This window comes from Anabrus simplex, chromosome 4 (genome assembly GCF_040414725.1).
Source record: "Anabrus simplex isolate iqAnaSimp1 chromosome 4, ASM4041472v1, whole genome shotgun sequence".
In the NCBI taxonomy this organism is placed as follows: Eukaryota; Metazoa; Arthropoda; class Insecta; order Orthoptera; family Tettigoniidae; genus Anabrus; species Anabrus simplex.
This window is the reverse complement of record NC_090268.1, coordinates 405,805,618-405,825,093: the sequence shown is the minus strand read 5'-3', so window position 1 is coordinate 405,825,093 and position 19,476 is coordinate 405,805,618. Positions and strand designations below refer to the sequence as shown.

Genomic DNA, 19,476 nt, shown 5'->3' with positions numbered 1-19,476 from the left:
GACCATTTCCTCTAAGGGATGTTAATATTCCATACTATTGAAAACTTTGCAGTGGTTCAAGGTGAGATCTGTGTTTTATAATAAGCGATGTGACAATCTGAATTATAGCATTACATCACAGTGTTCATGTAATTCATTCTGGTTCACTATGTATGGTGTTACAGGTTTTTATTCTCTTATTTCCAGGAAAACAATAATGCTCCTTACTCAAATCCAGAATTAGATATGATCACCAAAGAGATAGAAGAATTAGCTCGAGAGAAACATGTGCTAGAGACAGACATTGCCCAGAAGGAGGCTGATATTAAAATCAAGAATGGAGAGATCAAAAGTCTTCAGGTAATATATTACCTTTTTTAAGTTAATATCACACTTTTGAAAATTGTCCTCTTTTCACAGCATTAGAAAGGAAGTAACTGATATCATATTATCATAGCAGATTTCAGTTTTTTATTACTGACCCCTTCCTGAGAGCGAAGTATGAAAGTATTATTCAGAAGGTGTTTATAAGGAACTTCTATAAATACGTAGTCCCTGAAGCTTTGGAGAAAGCTACATCGGAAGTCAAGGATGTTTGTTTGTGGTGGTCATGTTTAGAAGAGAAACAACGTACCTTATCAGATGGTGAATAATGCTTTCGGACAACATGAGAATATGGTCCAAAGCAGAAGTCCATGAAGGCAGAATAAGGTATCTATAGGAAACCTACTGACTAAATGCTACCTCTGTGGCCTGGAAGATAGGATGGCAAATTCTTGGTGACTTGGATTTATTTCTAGCTATGCAACATCTGAAAACAGTATGGACTCAGCCTTGAGATCGTAACTGAGAAAAGAAATTGGTTCAATCTCATTCTTGGCTATCTAAAAGTGGTTCACTTCAACTTCAGATGAATACTGAGATGATATCTAACATGTATAGATCATAGTTACTTCCTCCCTAATCCTGGCTTTTAGTTACAACAGAACAAACACCACAACCAGACTAGTTGTCCGACATGCTGTGCCAAATACGTAGGGTTATTGACCATGATGTCCTGAAACTTTTGCTTAAAGAAACTGGAATAAACAGCAAGTTACCTGGAATGTCTTAGGTGAACCTTAACCGCTCAGCAAGGCAAATAGTTCCCTAGCATAACCAGCCAGTGGGTAATTATTCAGCGCAACTGGTATTTGTGTTAGTGTACATGGTAGCTTGCAGCAGATGTAAGTAACCAACATAGGATGTATTTTGACAGTTATTTAAATTCTGTATAATTATTTGCATGGCATTCATAATATGTCAATCCAGAAAAAGAACAGTTAAAAAATCTTGAAACATTATGTATGCTATTCTGTTATCATTATGACAAGCTGTTAAGGGTCACATTGTTAAATTTAAAAAAGAGACATTTAATTTTGAAAATTGATTAATTTTAATTGATATTAATAAATATTTGAATTGAAAATGGCATTTCAGTGGTTTCATTACAAGATGAATAATTGACTGTTTTTGTACTATCATCATCATTGTGGTTTTTGGTGTGGGTTACTGTAGTCATGTCGCAGTCTGTCAACCATGGGCAACAGCTGAGTGGCCTTATAAGTGATCCTGAGAGACAGGATACTAGCTGCTATGGAGTAGAAGTGGGCATCACGCACATGTTCCGAGTTACACTCCATATGCTGAGGCAGTCAGAACTATGTCATCTACAGAAGGTCTCTAAACCGTTAAAGCAGAGATTGTCACTGGGACTGTGTGTAACGAGGCTTGAAGAGGAAATAGCAGAGGTGCCAACTATTACAAATTGTCCATAATTATTACGGATTTCACTCACGATTACAGAATTACGGTCAAAGGGGAAATTATTACGGAAAAGCTGACATTATCACGAAAAAATAAATTTTGACGGAAACAAAAGAAAAGGAAACAATGTTCAGTCCTTTCGAGCCTTTCTCCTAAATGGTCTTCATTTCAATGCTTGTGAGTTGGCAACAATACTTATTCGATCGTGACTTCCTTTTGCTACCCATAAGCATTATAAAATTAATTGTGAATGAAGGAGCTCAGGCGCTGCTCTTGTCCACTACAAATTCTTCAGTAATGTTGTATTTGCTGTGTTAAGCGTACCTGACAGTTGACAGAAAGATTGAGAAAGAAGTGAGGCCTACATTAAGCACATCTGCCCTGGTATCGCTTGTGGTTCAGAAAACAAAAATGTCATCACAGTCGGAAGGATGCTTCAAGAAAAACTACACTGAAAAGCAGCTGCTGCATGAGAAACACGCTAAAAGGAATGTTTTATCACAGGACCAACAGGTTGCGTGCAAATGTTATTGTGTAATATGATATACTTTTTGATAGATTGCTAGAGGGAAGGGCAAAAGGGGTGTCATTATCAAGGAGGAAGGAGCATGCTTTGGACTTGACTCGAAATTTTTCTCGGGGGCAGAGGGCGAGTACTGATAATCCACTTCAAAGTTGGCACCTCTGAAATAGTATAAAAAATTTACTGAGCATGCTAAGTGTTTCAAGCAAATGGCAGGAGTCGCACTTCTATTTGACAGGCCAGGAGTTAATGACATTGAAATAAGATGTTCTTAACAGGTGACAAGACAGGAAGGGCAGAGTGTGGGATGAGATTTTTCATTAGGAAAAAATATCATGCAACACAGTTTCTACTAGGTATGTAAATGAATGAATTAGATAGCTTTAATGGTTGGAGGAATGGGGACAAGAATGGTCTCGGTGTATTCACCATATCAGGGAGCAGATGAGGATGAAATAGACCAGTTTTATGAAGGATTGTTTTATATCGTGTTCATGTTCAACCATAAAAACAGGATAGTGCTAATTAGTGATTTCAATGCAAGAAAAGGAAATAGAACTAAAGGATAAGAGAAGGTGATGGGTAAATGTGGAAATCTAAGATCAGCGGGAAGCATTTACAGGACCCCTGTTCTAAAATAAAATATTTGCGAATTCAATCTTCAATCATAAGGTTATTCAATCTTCAATCATAAGGTTATTCACTGCTTCACATGGGAAGGTAGGAACAATAGATCCATAGTAGAAATCTTATGGGAATTTGCAGGTAGCCTGAGGTTTTTCTGATAATACGAACCATTATCTGATCTGCAGTGAACTAGCACTAGGCCAACGACAGAGAAAGTGAAATCTGTCTGCAGGTTGAAAAGTGGTGAGTAACAGGAGCAACATTTAGTCCAAGTGAGGATCTCTCCTCTAACGGGTTATGGACCATCGGTGGATTGTATAGTCCTAGCCGCCTAAGAACAACGGGGGTCAAGACTCAGAATATGTCCGAGATGCCCACTCCCATTCCATAACAACTGGTATCCCGACTCTCAGGACCACTTACTAGGCCACTCAGCCGTTGCCCATGGTTCACGAACTAGGACGTGACTACAGTAACCCACACCATGAACCACCTTTCTGATTATAAATTCAGAAAAAAAAACAGATTTTGTGCCTCCTAACACAGAGTAGCTAGGATCACTTCCTCCTCCACCAGAAGAGGAAATGACAACTTTATAATATTATAAAGTATTGTTAAATGATATATTTGAACTCATTGATGAGCATTCTAATACCTATGCTTTGCAGAAAGCAGGAATATCTTTGCAGACAAATAAAAGTGAAATGCAGCAGTTTATTGGTATTTTGCACCAAATGGGCATAGGTAAGATGCCTTCTTTTCATTTGAAACAAAAACATGGTTTTTGAACCCACAAATGTCGGAGAAAGTATACTTCTTTGCACATATCCCTCACCTTATGAAACTAATTAATAACGGGTTTCTTGACACCAGCTTCATATTTTCTGATGGTCAAGTTGTCCCTAACGAACCTGTGGAAGCTCTGGTTAAGAATGGCTGCCACAAAATTGAAGGCATACCTGCCAACTTTTAGAAATCAAAAATAGGAAGACTTTTTTTAAATTCTTGGTTTTCATCACGTGCATAGTGCCAGGGTCTCGGCGGAAAAAGGACAAGATAAGACATACATATTTACAGGTACAATGCAACTTGACCATTAAATTAAAATCTTAAACTAAGGAAACATGAAAAAAAACGTTCCAAGAAATTGTACCTAATCATTCTCATTTGAGACACACACATATGAATAATAATAATAATAATAATAATAATAATAATAATAATAATAATAATAATAATATATCACACTGACATACAGAATAAAATGCATAACAGTTTCCTTAGACTGTGAAATGAATGGAAACTTAATTTTATAGGTATCGCTGAGCACACATTTGTTTTGTGGCCATAACGTGAAGAGAAAATAACAGAAACTGTCACCAACACAGCTCCCTGAAATACATTCAAATCAATAAAATTATGAAGTAAGAATGAACACTAATGCACTGAAATACGCGAAACTACCACAGACAAAACAGATCAATATGGCTCATACATTATTACGACTTCAACAGGGGGAAAAGCACAGAACCGCAAGAAACAACGCATGGCCTACACCTCCGACAAAACTACGCACAGAACGATGTTAAACGGCGCGCAAACCACACAATAACAAACTCATTCTTTTGTCCTGATTAATTAATGGAGTTGGGGCCTCTCTCGCTTATAGAACAATTGCCATCCCAAATTCCCAGCCGTAAGGCAAACATACTGTTATAGCTAGAGGGAAACACTCTACCCGAAGGCAGATAAACACTCTACCCGAAGGCGGATGGGCTATACATTCACCAAATAAACCATCAAATAAATAAGCTTGAAAATGAAGTTGCGTAAATTACACAAGCACATAAGAATTTATTCTATGGGAAGAGTATTAACCGTACTGGAGGTTATATTGTTCCAAAATAGGAAGAAGTAAAATTAAATCTGAAAACCGGAAGAGGAATTAAAAAATGGAAAATTTCCGGGTAAATCGGAAGGGTTGGCAGGTATGTAAAGGATATCACAATATCTACTTTAGTCATCTAAACTGTGTGAACATAAGAAAAGCTACAGAATTAATGTAACGCAGTGTAGCTACAACATTACATCGTTTCAAATTAGGGGATGATGCAACTGTTGCTGACAGTATGAGTGAATACTTTGAAATTGTTAATTGGTATGATCTCATGAATTCTTACTGCCTGGCCATTTCTCAAGTCCTTAGCAAAAATGTGTATGATCTTCAATTTAAACAACAACTTTTTAAAATAAAATGTGTGGCTTTATTAACCCTCTTGGAGCCAAGAGCCGATCTGGTCGGCCGCTGCCCATCAGCTGGAAGAGGCCAGAGCTCCGCCTCCACTCTACTGCTGTAAAGTGCCAGGCCGTTTTCTGTGGAAATACATGTATTTTAAAATTCCCTTATATCTGCCGGTGTATAGAAAATACCTGCGTGAAATTTTCTACATATCGACTACTTAGAATAAGAAACTGGTTTGAAGATATATAAAGAGTCAAAAGACGTTTTATTGTTGATTTATAGTTGTCGATAACGTTTATTTTTAGGAAGAGAAAAATATTTTTGCACTTTCTCTCTCAATATCTACTTTGAAAAAATTATTTACGATACAAAAGAATATACGTAATTATGTATAATGTATTTCTAAATGCAATTATATAGAATAACTAATTTGAACGAGAAAAATAAAAACGTAAAAAATAAAAATTCAAACATATGTCGCTAGTAAAAACAAGACAATTTTACTCACCGATAAAATTCGCGTGTATGTATCGATGTTTGACAAATACTGACAACAAATTTTCTACGTGCAGACAACACAGTATTATAATAAATCTGAATTATTAAATAAGTAAAAAATAGTAGTTGATATTACAGTTTTTTGTTTCCAGAAAAAAAGTTTCTCATTTTCGGTTGTAGTATATATTAGAAAAATAATTTTACAATACAACACAGTTTACGAAATTAAGAAATGTATGGCACTAAAGCCATGATTTGCTTTGACCTACTAAGCGACCGCTGCTCAGTTCCGTACCTGCAGTTTACGAGGTGAATGCATGGTCAGTGGACGGATCCTCTCAGTAATTATTCTTGGTTTTCCAGACCGGGGTCGCCTTCTCACCCTCAGATATCTTCTCAATTGCAATCACTTAGGGTCACTTAGATTGAGTGAACCTCAAACCAACCCTCAGGACCAGGCGAAAATTCTTGACCTGGGCGGGAATCGAACCCATGACCTCCGGGTGAGAGGCAGGCACGCTACACTTGGCCCGCGGAGACCGGCATTTAGGTAATGATAGAGGACTATATGTTTAGCAGAGAGTAAGTGAAAAGTAAATTGAAGTATGATATGGGTGGAGAATCAGACTGTAGTACATGTTTAGGTCCAAGAACTTCCTTGAAGGAGACAGGAGGTTGAGGAATGTTGTCGGGTTCATTGGGACAAATTTCCACAAAATGTTCTCCAGAGACATTATCATATTCGTTATCACTAGTTTCATCTACCACTATATTCAGAGTAGCGCTGTTAGACACAAACGTCTCTTCTTTAGCTGCGGTGATTCCGTGGACGTGTCCGGTATAATTTCGTCGCTACTCTCTGAACTAAATTTCCTATCGCTATCCGATAAATCATCCGCGTTAACTTCGCACTGTTCCAAATACTGCATTAATTTATTGTCATCAATACCTGCTGAAAACATATCACGTGAACAACATGACATTTTCCTGTCACAAATCCACTCACTGCAAGGAGCAATCTCTTGCTGACCTGTTAGCGGTATTTGTAAACACAGGAAACGACTCTTGTGAAAGGTATAGCACCCTCTTAGAACTGCCAAAGCAAGGCCAGGCACACAATAACGTGTAGCCCCTTTACTACAGATTGTAACAAAAGTATGCACGTCACTATAGGTTGCCTCAAAATTATGTACATCACAGAATTTTAAGCCGGCCGATGTAATCGGCTCTGGCAACTTCCGACTGGATTGATAAAGGCCGACCAGATCGGCTCTGGCAATTTAAAGGGCGGATGCTCGCACTACCGCCTGGCACCAAGAGAGTTAACAGTATGAGAGAGAGAGGGAAAAGAATTAAACATGTGTTCCAAAAAGCTATACTTCTCCTTGAAATATCTGATCCCAGAAGTTGAGAATTAGTGAACAAGTTGGCCATGTGGTTAGGGGCACAAGCTGCAAGCTTGCATTTGGGAAATAGTGGATTTGAACCCTACTGTCGGCACCCCTGAAGATGGCTATCCATGATTTCCCATTTTCACACCAGGCAAATGCTAGGGCTGCACCTTAATTAAGGCCATGGCCGCTTCCTTCCCACTCCTAGCCCTTTCCTATCCTTTTGCCACTGTAAGACCTATCTGTGTAGGTGCAACGTAAAGCCAATTGTAAAAAAGAAAAGGTTCAGAATCTAGGAATGAAGTACATTTTATTTGACTGATTGAACAAAGAGTCACTCAAGAATTTGTTTCTCCAGATATATTCTTGACAAGTATTATACGACCACCCTACCTCGTTAAATACTCTTTAATGCCTTCAGATGATTTTTCTCAGAAATAATGCTGTTATGATAAACACAAGAACATGCAAAGCAGAAACCAGTGATTTAATCCCCTCATCATAAATGCTGCAGAAGTGCAGAGTAATTTGTTGTGAGATAGAAGAGATCCTTCTGTTGAAAGCTTTTTTTTTTTTTTTTTTTTTTGCTAGGGGTTTTTACGTCGCACCGACACAGATAGGTCTTATGGCGACGATGGGATAGGAAAGGCCTAGGAGTTGGAAGGAAGCGGCCGTGGCCTTAATTAAGGTACAGCCCCAGCATTTGCCTGGGGTGAAAATGGGAAACCACGGAAAACCATCTTCAGGGCTGCCGATAGTGGGATTCAAACCTACTATCTCCCGGATGCAAGCTTACAGCCGCGCGCCTCTATGCGCACGGCCAACTCGCCCGGTAAAAGTTATTTTGAAGAAGGCAAATATTATACTGTTCCAACATCTTCTGGTGAAATGGACAATGAAATGGAAGTTGAAAGTTTGTTTACATACAAGATTGAATGGGAAAAAGAAAACAAAAGCACTCGTCCATATTTATGTCTCCAAACAGATATTGTTTGGAGTCATGGATTCAAAGTCTGTCATACGGTGTGTTACAGAGCCGACACCTCATTGGTCACAAACTACCCGAGATACAGAAAAATGTTTCTGTTCTTCTCACTGACTTACAGTCTGAAGAGGGTCAGGAGTGACACAGGATCCGGTTTCTTGAATACAGCTGAACCTGCCCTAACAGATGCCTCCCTATACAGATACTTTTCCACAGAATCAATTTTATTTTATGTAATATACGTCTTCAATAAGCCTCATTTAAGAAGACACCTTGAACACAGACAGCTGACATTGCCATTAGTCTCATCCGCGTCCAACGGTTGAGACACTGGCCATCTGACCCCAACTTGGTAGGTTCAATTCTGGCTCAGTCCAGTGGTATTTGAAGGGGCTCAAATATGTCAGCCTTGTGTCTGTAGATTTACTGGCATGTTACAGAACTCCTGTGGGACTAAATTCCGGCTCTTCAGCGTCTCCAAAACCATAAAAGCAATATTATTATTATCATTATTATTATTATTATTATTATTATTATGTCTTGTGTTCAGTAGACACTTGATACATTCCACCACACTTCTTTTTTTCACTGTGCTATGTCATCCTCTTTTTTTCACTGGGCTATGTCATCCTTTTTTTTCTAAACCATTCTGCAGACATACAGAAATTTCTTTAGACTGTTTGTACTATTAAGTCCAAAGAAAAGAGAGCAAAAATGTACATACGGAGTACATGGTTTTCACACGGTCATTGTTTGAGGCACGCGCGTGCGCACGCACACACATCCTTAGAACCCAGAAGACTTTCTTTAAACCTAGCATCCCAGTAGTAGGATTACAGGAGTGTACCACCACTTGCTGTAGTAGCTGTGAGGTTAATTCTGTTCAGGTCTATCTTGAAACCTTTTGTAATAGTCATCTCACATTCTAATTAGTATACAATCCAAGAATTCTAACTGCCCCAAAACACCATCCATGACGATTTACCCAGAAGTTACCATGGATTAAGCAACACAGCTTACATCATTATATTCATAACATAGATTGTCATTGATAAGGTCGAGGTCAGGTAGTTCAGTTAAATTTGACAAGGAAGAGACAAGTGCTAATTATTAAGATAGAAATACCATAGCATTTCTGTTACCCAGTAAACAAGGACAAGCACGTTTAGATCTTGAGACAAGAAGAAATGTAATTACAGAAAGTGCGAAAGGACATTCAGTGGGAAACTAGCTGAAAAATTCAAGTGCGGGAAAACTCAAACAAAATCGTGAAAAATAAAAGTGAATCAACTGCGTGGGAGGAACATAGGAATCAAGGAGTGAAAAGAAAGTGGAAGTCAGTCTTTGCAGACATGTACGTTGAGGTATTTGAATGGTTCAAGCGTGCTCAACTTAAGAAACTGTGTGGGAGTGGGATTAAAAAAAAAAAAAAAATCTCAATCTGAAGGTTGAGAATATTGTAGCTAATAATGGGTGGCTAGATTGTTTTAGAAAACATCACAATGTCACTTTCATAACAGTATATGGAGAACTGGAAAAATAGGTTAACAGACACCTTGAAGAGTTATGAACTGAAAGGCATTTTCAATATTGGCGAGACTGGTTCTTTAGGGTGATTTGCAAGAAGTCGCTGGGTGGACTCAGGATATCCTATTCATAAGTTAGAAGTAACAGACATGAAAGTAGCGAGAATGATTGCTGGTACAAACAGGTGGGAACAGTGGCAGGAGGGATGAGGAGATAATGGCTAATTTAGGAATGAACTTGATGGATGAAGCTGTACGCATAAACCGGCTTCGATGGTGGGGTCATGTGAGGCGAATAGAGGAGGATAGGTTACCTAGGAGGATAATGGACTCTGTTATGGAGGGTAAAAGAAGTAGGAGACCAAGACTACGATGGTTAGACTTGGTTTCTAATAATTTAAAGATAAGAGGTATATAAGTAAATGAGGCCACAGCACTAGTTGCAAATACAGGATTGTGGCAACGTTTAGTAAATTCACAGAGGGTTAAAGACTGAACGCTGAAAGACATAACAGTCATTAATGATAATGCATGAATGTTGAATGAATAATCAGAAAGTTTATACATCTTTTTCATGTCCTGCTGTTGCTCCTGCATATGGGCTGCTCCATTAGAGATACTGCTGCTTACATCAGACTGACAGATTATCTACATCATTATTTTTACATACCTCCACCTTGTGCGCCCCCATGTAGGAAAAGGGTAGGCAGATAATTCCCAGCGGCTCAATTTCTTCTCAGGGTATCCATCTCTCAAGTAAAATCTGAAGATTTTACATTAGGTGTCGCTTAACGTGAGTTTGAAGAGAATGTCGGTTCACCGAGGATGTAATACCAAATAATTAATTCTCCTGACTAAAGTACCAACGATGTAAGTCCTTGATAAATTCGAATCAGGCATCAACTCAGTCAATTACTTTCTTGGCTTACCAACTAGCTTATGAACTACGTAAAAGGGAAAGAATTCATCACACACAAATTCTAGAAAACATAATAATAATATTTATTTGAATAAAAGATTGCCCCAGGAAAAAGTAATGTGATTTAGGGTAGTATTTGCGTTGTTACTATGTACAGATAATAATTCAGTCACCGGTGGCTTGTAAAAAGAAAAATAAATGCAATGTTAAGCTATTTACACCAATTCCGAAATGAAGTCAAAAATGAATATTACTATTTACAATTGATCACTGGACATCCACAGTCTTCATTGAAAACAAGTCATTAAGTTGACGCAAATATAGTTATGATGTTTAGATTGCTCATTATCATCAAAATCAGGCTAATTAGATCTGAATAAAATGTATAGTTCAGCAGAATAAAACGTAAGATAAACAAATAGATCTGAGTTTGAATATGAATATAAATATAAATCTGAACCTACTGTAAGTTTGAACATAAGTTTTAACATAAGTTTGAACACAAATTTGAACATAAATCTGAACTCATTTAATTTGGTCTTTCTTCTATGATGCGCTTCGGTAAAGACTTACGGGCTAAGGCATATTTCTCTAATGCCTGTTAAATCTGGCTCCTAGCCTATCATTCCCTATCCATTATTCTCTTAAAGAATTCAAATTCAAATAAACTCTGTGTCAGAATAAATAAGTTATCTATCTAGCTTTCCACATAATTTTTGATTCACATACACATCTATCTCAGGCTCTGTGCTCTCCCTTTGTCATATTCCATAACATTTCTCATCTTCGCAAGTTACTCAATTCATTTGGGCAGTCAGAATGTAAATACGACGCATTTATGCTTGGAAATATATTACCACATTTATAATCATCATATTTGCATTTGGCCATGAACACCGTTATAAAATACATCATAATATTCTCGTACTTGAAATACAGCATCTACTATTGTCATATAATCCCATCAAAATCTCAATTCTACTTCAATGTATATCACTCATACCTTAGTTTAGGTCATTCTCGCGGTGTGCTCAGTTTCACGTACATGTATCATTTCACACAAATCCTTACCTCTTAATGTGACATGGCATTTCCTTATATGCAGGCAATCCTCGCCCTCTCCGTAACAAATAAACATCCGCACTTCATTATACATCGACTTATTTTGCCGAGTTACCAATACTGTAACATGATTTCTACATTCAACTAACAACTTCATTATCATAACCTCTACTACAACATGTTGTGATTACTCTTATATTGCAAGTGATAAAAATCATTGTTATCCGTATTGAAGTTACTGAATGTAGGATGCTAAAAGGTTTGTTTTGTCACCTATTCAATACATATAAATTATACAATTTAGGAATTTATTATTGATTCCACTTGAGACATGTTTCGCCCTTCATTGAGGGCATCATCAGTCTAATTATCTCATCAAGGCAAAAATCAGGTACCTGGTTAGTAGTTGACATGCACAAATTAATACATATTATTAATACACATTACAAAAATTAAGTATGAGAAACAGTTGTATAATAGTGATGGTTGAATATATAGATAGAATAAGAAGTCAGCACCAATGCGTAAAAATTAAAATAGTAGAGTTCGGCAGTGGTGCTCTGGAGAACAGTTGACGCAATCATAGGAAAATATAAAGTTTTAAAAATATTTACATTATAACAATCAGGGGAGAAAGGGTGTAGTGCTCGGCGTCAATGTTTGTAACCAAAAATTAATGTCAATGGTTGGTAACTATACAGTATTTACATTGTCCATTGTCCAATTGAACAGTTCAGAATTTTACAATTTATATACATATTTACACAAGAGCAGCTCGGTCCATCATGCATGCTTAGCAGGCACACATCATATTACTTCTGCTGATAACAAAAATATACATTTCGGAGCAGAAAATTGTCATGATATGATCCATCTGACAATAATTCTCCAGTTGTTATTCCTTTTTCTTGCTCTCTGAGATATAACTTTGATCTTGCCGGGATTAAGTTCTCCGTATATATATATATATATATCGGCTCTTTCTGGGAAAATCTCGAAACTTTATTCTTCTTCTTTCTTGAATTAGACCAAGGTAGTCTTCTTGCCGTATGAAAGTATTTCTCTTGGGTTTCAATTGGTCCCTCCTTACAGAATGCGACGCGATTGCTCTTAGGATCCTTCTAGGCGTATATCACCGTATCTTGCTTATTTTTTTAATATTTCAATTAACTCTGGTTCGTCGGCCAGTGAATTATATTATTTGTTTTACAACGATGATCCCTTTTCTTCAAGAATCTCCTCTAAATTCTTGTATCTTCTTTCAATATATAGCTCGTTTACCGGTTACGTCTTCACTCTTGGGATGCAGGTTTTTAAGTGAAGATTTTTAACAATCCCTTCGCTTCTATTTTTTTTTTTTTTTTTGTAAAACAATTCACTTGACTCTCTACTGTCCCGTAGTGCCTTCAATATTTGTCCGTTCCCAGACATGCATGGCCTTCTATAATATCGCACTACATATATCTTCCTTGTATCTCATAGATCGGATGGGCCATACCTTCATTCGGCGCCATTTTGAAAGCTGTCTACGAGATGTAAACGGGCACAACCTGAAACACAAATAGACACAGAAATGTTAAGAAAATTTGATCATCAATATCTATTTTGTCAACTTTCTGAGTTATAGTAAGTTTCCTTCAATTTTTATCACAAAATTGTAATACCGGCTCTTCCTGAAATTCTTGTTGCTCCGTCTACTGCTGTCTAACTTCCAAAAGTTTTTCCCATGCATCCATCTCTACCAAGGTCACTGTTGCTTCGGACCTGGACTGAGTATTCTGGTTTACTTCTATAGATGCAGCATTTTCGTCTTCATCTCCAACATCCGATACATCACCATCAGGAATATCAATGATGTTCTGAATTCATTGTCAGGCAAGTTCAGCAGAAATTGTGGTTCAGTATGAGTTACAGCTGACTGACGATCCGCCATAATGAAAACTCTCATGTAAGGATCAAAAATTACTGCTTCGTGAATTTTTTCCACCTTGAATATTGTATTCACATAGAGCACTACAGTGGAATCTTGATTCTCCATTTTTGGAGGGACCACAAAAAAAAAAGTACAACGCAGGAAAAACGGAAAATCTGGGAATGGATGAAAACCATCAACAATTTGGCTAACATACATACATACATGCATACATACATACATACATACATACATACATGCATGCATACATACATACATACATTATCATTATAGACTGTTATGCCTTTCAGCGTTTAGTCCGCAAGCCTCTGTGAGTTTACTAAACGTTGCCACAATCCTTGATTTGCAACAAGTGTTGTGGCTTCATTTAGTTCTATACCTCTTATCTTTAAATCGTTAGAAACAGTCTAACCATCGTCGTCTTGGTCTACCTCTACTTCTCTTACCGTCCATAAATTTGGCTTAACATTACAAAAATGAAATATGTATAATATTAATCTTACAAACACTCCTAAACCAAACCAAAGTACAGTGCCAATGGATCTTTGCCTGCCAAGCAACCGCTGCTCAATCTGAAGGCCTGCAGATTACGAGGCAACGCATGGTCATGTTGACGAATTCTCTCAGCCATTATTCCTGCTCTCTAGACCGGGGTTGCCATATCACCATTAGATAGCTCATCAATTAAAGACAATCACTTAGGCTGAATGGAACTGCAACCATACCTTATATCCAGGTAACAATGCCTGACTTGGCCGGGAATTGAACCTAGGCCCTCCAGGTGAGAGGCAGGCAAGTTAGACTGCGGGGCTGGCTTAAGATATTAATTACCGGTTTGTGAGTTAAAAATCTTGAAACTTTACATTCAGTTTTACCGGGGAAACTTCGTCACTTTTCTGTGAAAACTTCTTTCAGTACAGCAACTTTAATCGTCCAAACTCTTCAAAAAATCTAATAATGCCAAGCCAAACAGCAATCGATCACAAGTAGTTTTTAATTCTCTAATGTAATAAAACACATTAGATACAAAAGCGCTATAAATGATGGTGAAATCCCTTCTTTACTTAATCTTCCATTGTAATTTGATCACCGGTGTACTGTTCCTAGTCAGTTTTTGAAAATCTTGTATCACGTAAATTAGGCCTACATCGACATTTAAAGGTTATGTTGAAAACCAGAATATGGTTTCGAATGAAAGTATAGATTCTCAAAAGTTTGTGAATGCATTACACCTATATTCAATTTTGCCCGTCACTAATCACAATCAAATTGGAAAGAGAGAAGATATTCCGGTTATCAAAACTTGAGCTCAGCTGGAAAGCACGTTCGCTGCACAATTCAGTAGGCCTATGAGTGGGAAATGATACAAACTTTGTAAATGAAACGTGCAAATAAAACGGCTGAGCATTTGTCATTTTAACACAAAAACGTAAAATTTCCGGTCTTATATCAGGACCAAAACAGTAATAGGCAATCCCATGACTTCCCATGGCTTTACGTATGTAAGGTGCAACATCTGTTCTGGTCTCGATAACATGATCGTAAAAAGTAAGAAACAATGTTAGGTTTTGGTCCACCCAAAACAAGTACGAAACAAGTTCAGTCTTCAAGTAGAGCTGTCAAAATGCGCTCTGTCTCCTACCAATTGCCGTGGCCACTCTCTGCTTTATGATTCAGAGGATTATCTAAACAATACCACCCGAATGCAAGGCTAAGATGGTTCTTTATGAAAGTTCACCGTAGTTCGTTTTTGCAGTACAGTACTGTAGGCCTACTTGCTCTAAATATTGCAGTGACCGGGTGTTAATGCCAAGATCTATAAGTACTGTAAGCCATAGAAGTCCTTTCATGAGGTACAGTTTCTTGAAAAATGCTTGATCGAGGATTTAGAGTCGATGGGACTGAAATTTCTGGACGGTTGATCTGGGAAATTGTTTCTTCAAGGAAGGGATAATGCGGGAATTTTTACGTGATTTAATTAAGATGCTCACTGGACCACATAATTAGAACGTATAACCCGGGAAAACGTACTTTCCGGGAACTGATAATCGAGGTTCCACAGTATTGTGTAACAGAACTTCCATTTAGTTTCTTATAAGCAACAAGCTATACTTCGGACTTACGTTAAAATGAATTCAGGCGATAAATAAACAATCCAAGAACAACCACAAATTATTTCACTCAAATCAAGCACAAAAAACACAATTTTTTTGACCATTTATTCCAACAGATTTGCATGCCAACCTACTGTGTGATATTGCTAGCTCACAACACTCTCTTCCCATTTCTGCTTATGAGCTGCTACGCAATGGCAATAATAACTTCTGCCATGTTGCTTATAAGGGACTCTCGTAAAGAGTGGTTGAAATCAAACTGAAGCGATATATGTATTTTAAAAAAAATCATGTTTGTTATAAGCAACACTAGTAATGAAAGGGTGAAATAACCAATTCTCATTTATATCAGCAGAAAAGCCTACCTATGGGCTCACCAGCCTTGGGCATCTTGGCCAAAATGTGCATAGACAACTTGGAACAATCCAAGATCAATAAAATGAAAAGGATATTTTTCTGGGTGAAGTATGTTGAAACGTTTGCCACCGTAGACCAGGGAGTCACTGATGGTCCAACCATATTAAACAATCTGAATTCACTAAATTCACACATTAATTTACTATAGAGACTGAAGACAACAAAGTTCTTAATTTTCTCGATCTCAAGATCATTAGAAGCAAAAGTAATCACACGTTCGGGACTTATAGGAAGCCATCCCAGTCCATCAGTGTTATTAAATAAGATTATCTCCATCCAGGATCGCATAAGAAAGCCACATTTTATAACATGATATAAAGAGCACACAATATCGCACTTTCAAATATGAGTTACAAGAAAGAAATGAATAAATAATATCTACATTATAGCCTCCAATAATGGATACAACAGGGTTTTCGACAAAATCATTCACAAAGTAAAAAAACGAGCCAATCACTACTTTAAAATCAGATTCACAGAAAGAGGTATTTTGTTACTTTTTCCTTTAATAACGGCAAAGTGTACTAGATCACTAACATATTTAAAAGACAGAACATCAACATTAGTTTTAGAACCGTTTAATTCTAACGCCAATATTTTTTACAACACGTATGTTCATTGGCACTAATCACATATTTACAGCCTACGTTTACAAATTGAATTATGCCCATTGTAATGCAAGTTACATTGGCCAAACAGGAAGGAATTTTCTAACCCGTTATAAAAAACACGTAAACGCCATAAAACATAGTAGATTTTCGGCTATGAGTGAGCATGAGTGACTTCACTCTTTTATGTCTATAAATCAGGATTTAGAAATTCTAAAGTTAGTCAACAAGGGCACGTTGCTCAACATATTATATGAACATATCTACTTACAACTTGACCAACTTTAAATGAAATTTCGGTAAAAGTCGATGTTCTCATCAAAGAATTAATTATCCTTAAGTCATATAATAGAGCAAACAAAACTTTATTACAAGTGATGGGCAAGCAGTCTCTCTTCCGTCGTCCACACGCCCATCACCCCTTACTCGCCTCCCTTCTCCTCCTCTCCACAAAAGCAGTCCATCCTCAATGCATACAAGCGATCAGTCCAGCGTCAACGTGAGAGAACAACCAAGGACGAAGCCCACCTAGAAGACCCCGAACAATGTAGCAGTAAGTACCAGTAATTCATTTGGTTTTCAACAGTATAAATTCCGTGTTTGCTTCCATTTGCAAACATTTTTATTTCTTTTTCTTTTTAGACTCCAAAATAGAATATCAACAAGTGAAGCTAATAAATATTTCCAATCCACCGGGCGAGTTGGCCGTGCACGTTGAGGCGCGCGGCTGTGAGCTTGCATCCAGGAGATAGTAGGTTCGAATCCCACTATCGGCAGCCCTGAAGATGGTTTTCCGTGGTTTCCCATTTTCACACCAGGCAAATGCTGGGGCTGTACCTTCCACTTCCTTCCAATTCCTAGGCCTTTCCTATCCCATCGTCGCCATAAGACCTATCTGTGTCGGAGCGATGTAAAGCCCCTAGCAAAAAATTTTTTTTCCATATTTGTCATTTCATCACATAAGCTTCGTCCGAAGTTAAATAAGAGAAAAACATAGGAGTTTCTTTCCGTCTAACTTGAATACCGGTCCATTAGTAAGAAAACATTTACAATTTTGCAATGTCATGGGAATGCAATGGAGCAAACTCAAATTCATTCAAGCAATAAAATAGTGTTTATTAAAAACATAAAACTTGATAGTAGAGGATATCACGATTGATGCACCACAATAGTAACTTATGTGAAAATGTGTTTAGAATTAAGACATATCACAAATGTGTTTGTTTTAGCTCCACATTTTAATGCATTTGCTCACAACACACTATCTATTTTACGTAGTATAGCAATCTCCTGATCTGGGTGTGGATTATCTGATTTGTGGGTTATCCGTGCACCCCTGAGGTTTTTTTTTTTTTTTTTCTTTTCATATTTATCTTATTTCCTTTATTTTTGTCGCAGCATTTTGAATAAGTATGTGTGAACTGCGCGCTTGATATTGGAGCGTGCTCTTGAATGCAGGTGTGCTGGCTGAATACTTTGTTTGAGAACTAAACATAAAACAATGTACTATAAATCAGGTTTTGTTGGTGTTCTGTGATGGTAGTCATAGCTATGAAGCAAACAAAAGTGCTTTTATCTTTAAAATAAAAAACTTAATTAATTGAGAATATCGAGAAAGGAGAATCTGTTCCAAAATAGCTAATGCTTTTGGGATTGGTGTTAAGACAGAGGCATCAAAAGTAGTAAACAGAAGATCTCAGAATTCACTAGAAATTGCAGCAGTGAAGCAAACAAAAGCATGTGAAGAAGTCGGTTTATGATAACTGGGATGCAGTGTGGTTACAGTGGTTTCATCAGAAGAGATCGGAAGGGATAAATTCAAGTACACTGAACATTTTTTTTCATGGGGACTTAGGCTTGGAAGGTTCATTTTGTGCATCATCGGGTGGTATACATTAACCCTAGAACTGGCAAGTTAAATCTTGCGGTGGCAGCCTTATTTGGCAGCTTTTCTTTTCTAAATAAAATACAAAATATCCGCAAGATACGAAATAAATCTACGGAGTTTTATATATCTATGTAAAGCTAATACACTGAAGATTGTCGTGGTGGCACGAAATTGCATAAATTTTTTGACTGGAAAAATTTACAGTCTGTTCAGAAAGTGCAATTCCTAAATTCAAAATAATAATAATAATTACGTTTTTGTCATATATACACAAAATTGGAACATGTCACAAACTGAGGTATACAGATTGTCAGTAATTTATCTGTAATGTACTAGCAAGTTTCATAACTCTGGGAGATATATTCTTGAAAATGTTAGGGAAAATGTATTGGCATACAATCATTTGGAGGCATAACTTTAGACCACGTTGTTACGATAGGTTGCTTTATGGGAGGTATGTCATCACTTTCACTTTCCAATATTTGATGCGAAAAGATAGCTGATAAACATTCCAAATCTGAATCCGTCAGTTCATTCTCAATAACCTCAAAGTCACACTTTCCACTAAAATGGCATGTTCGCATGGTAATGACATACGCCTACATTATGGGTCATAGAAGAAACAAGATATACAGACATGACATAGGTTTTTGGGCTTTTATGATGTATTTATAAATTAATCAATAAACGTACTAATTAGCCCAGAACTACTTTAACGAAAGAGTCTAAAACTAGAGAAAAATATGCCACATTCACATTTAGCAATAATAATATACACATAATCACCAATGTCCTAGAAAAACAGAACCTAAAAATTGCTTTCAAAACTAGCAACACTAATGAAAGAATATTTTTTAACTCTCACACAGTAAATACTAGCAATAAATACACAAATCCTGGGATACATAAACTGGAATGTCAGGGACAAACTGGTAGGAACTTCCTCATAAGATATACA

The 19,476-nt window shown here is 37.2% G+C and overlaps 1 protein-coding gene across 2 annotated transcripts in view; it reads left to right on the top strand.

Moving 5' to 3' along the window:
• Window positions 1–19,476, top strand: part of Eps-15 (Epidermal growth factor receptor pathway substrate clone 15) — a 555,588-nt gene that overhangs the window by 309,421 nt on the left and 226,691 nt on the right. For both annotated transcript variants that reach the window (XM_067145864.2, XM_067145865.2), the window contains exon 9: window positions 187–339. In XM_067145864.2, the coding sequence (XP_067001965.2) occupies window positions 187–339 (153 nt within the window). The remainder of the gene's footprint in view (window positions 1–186; window positions 340–19,476) is intronic.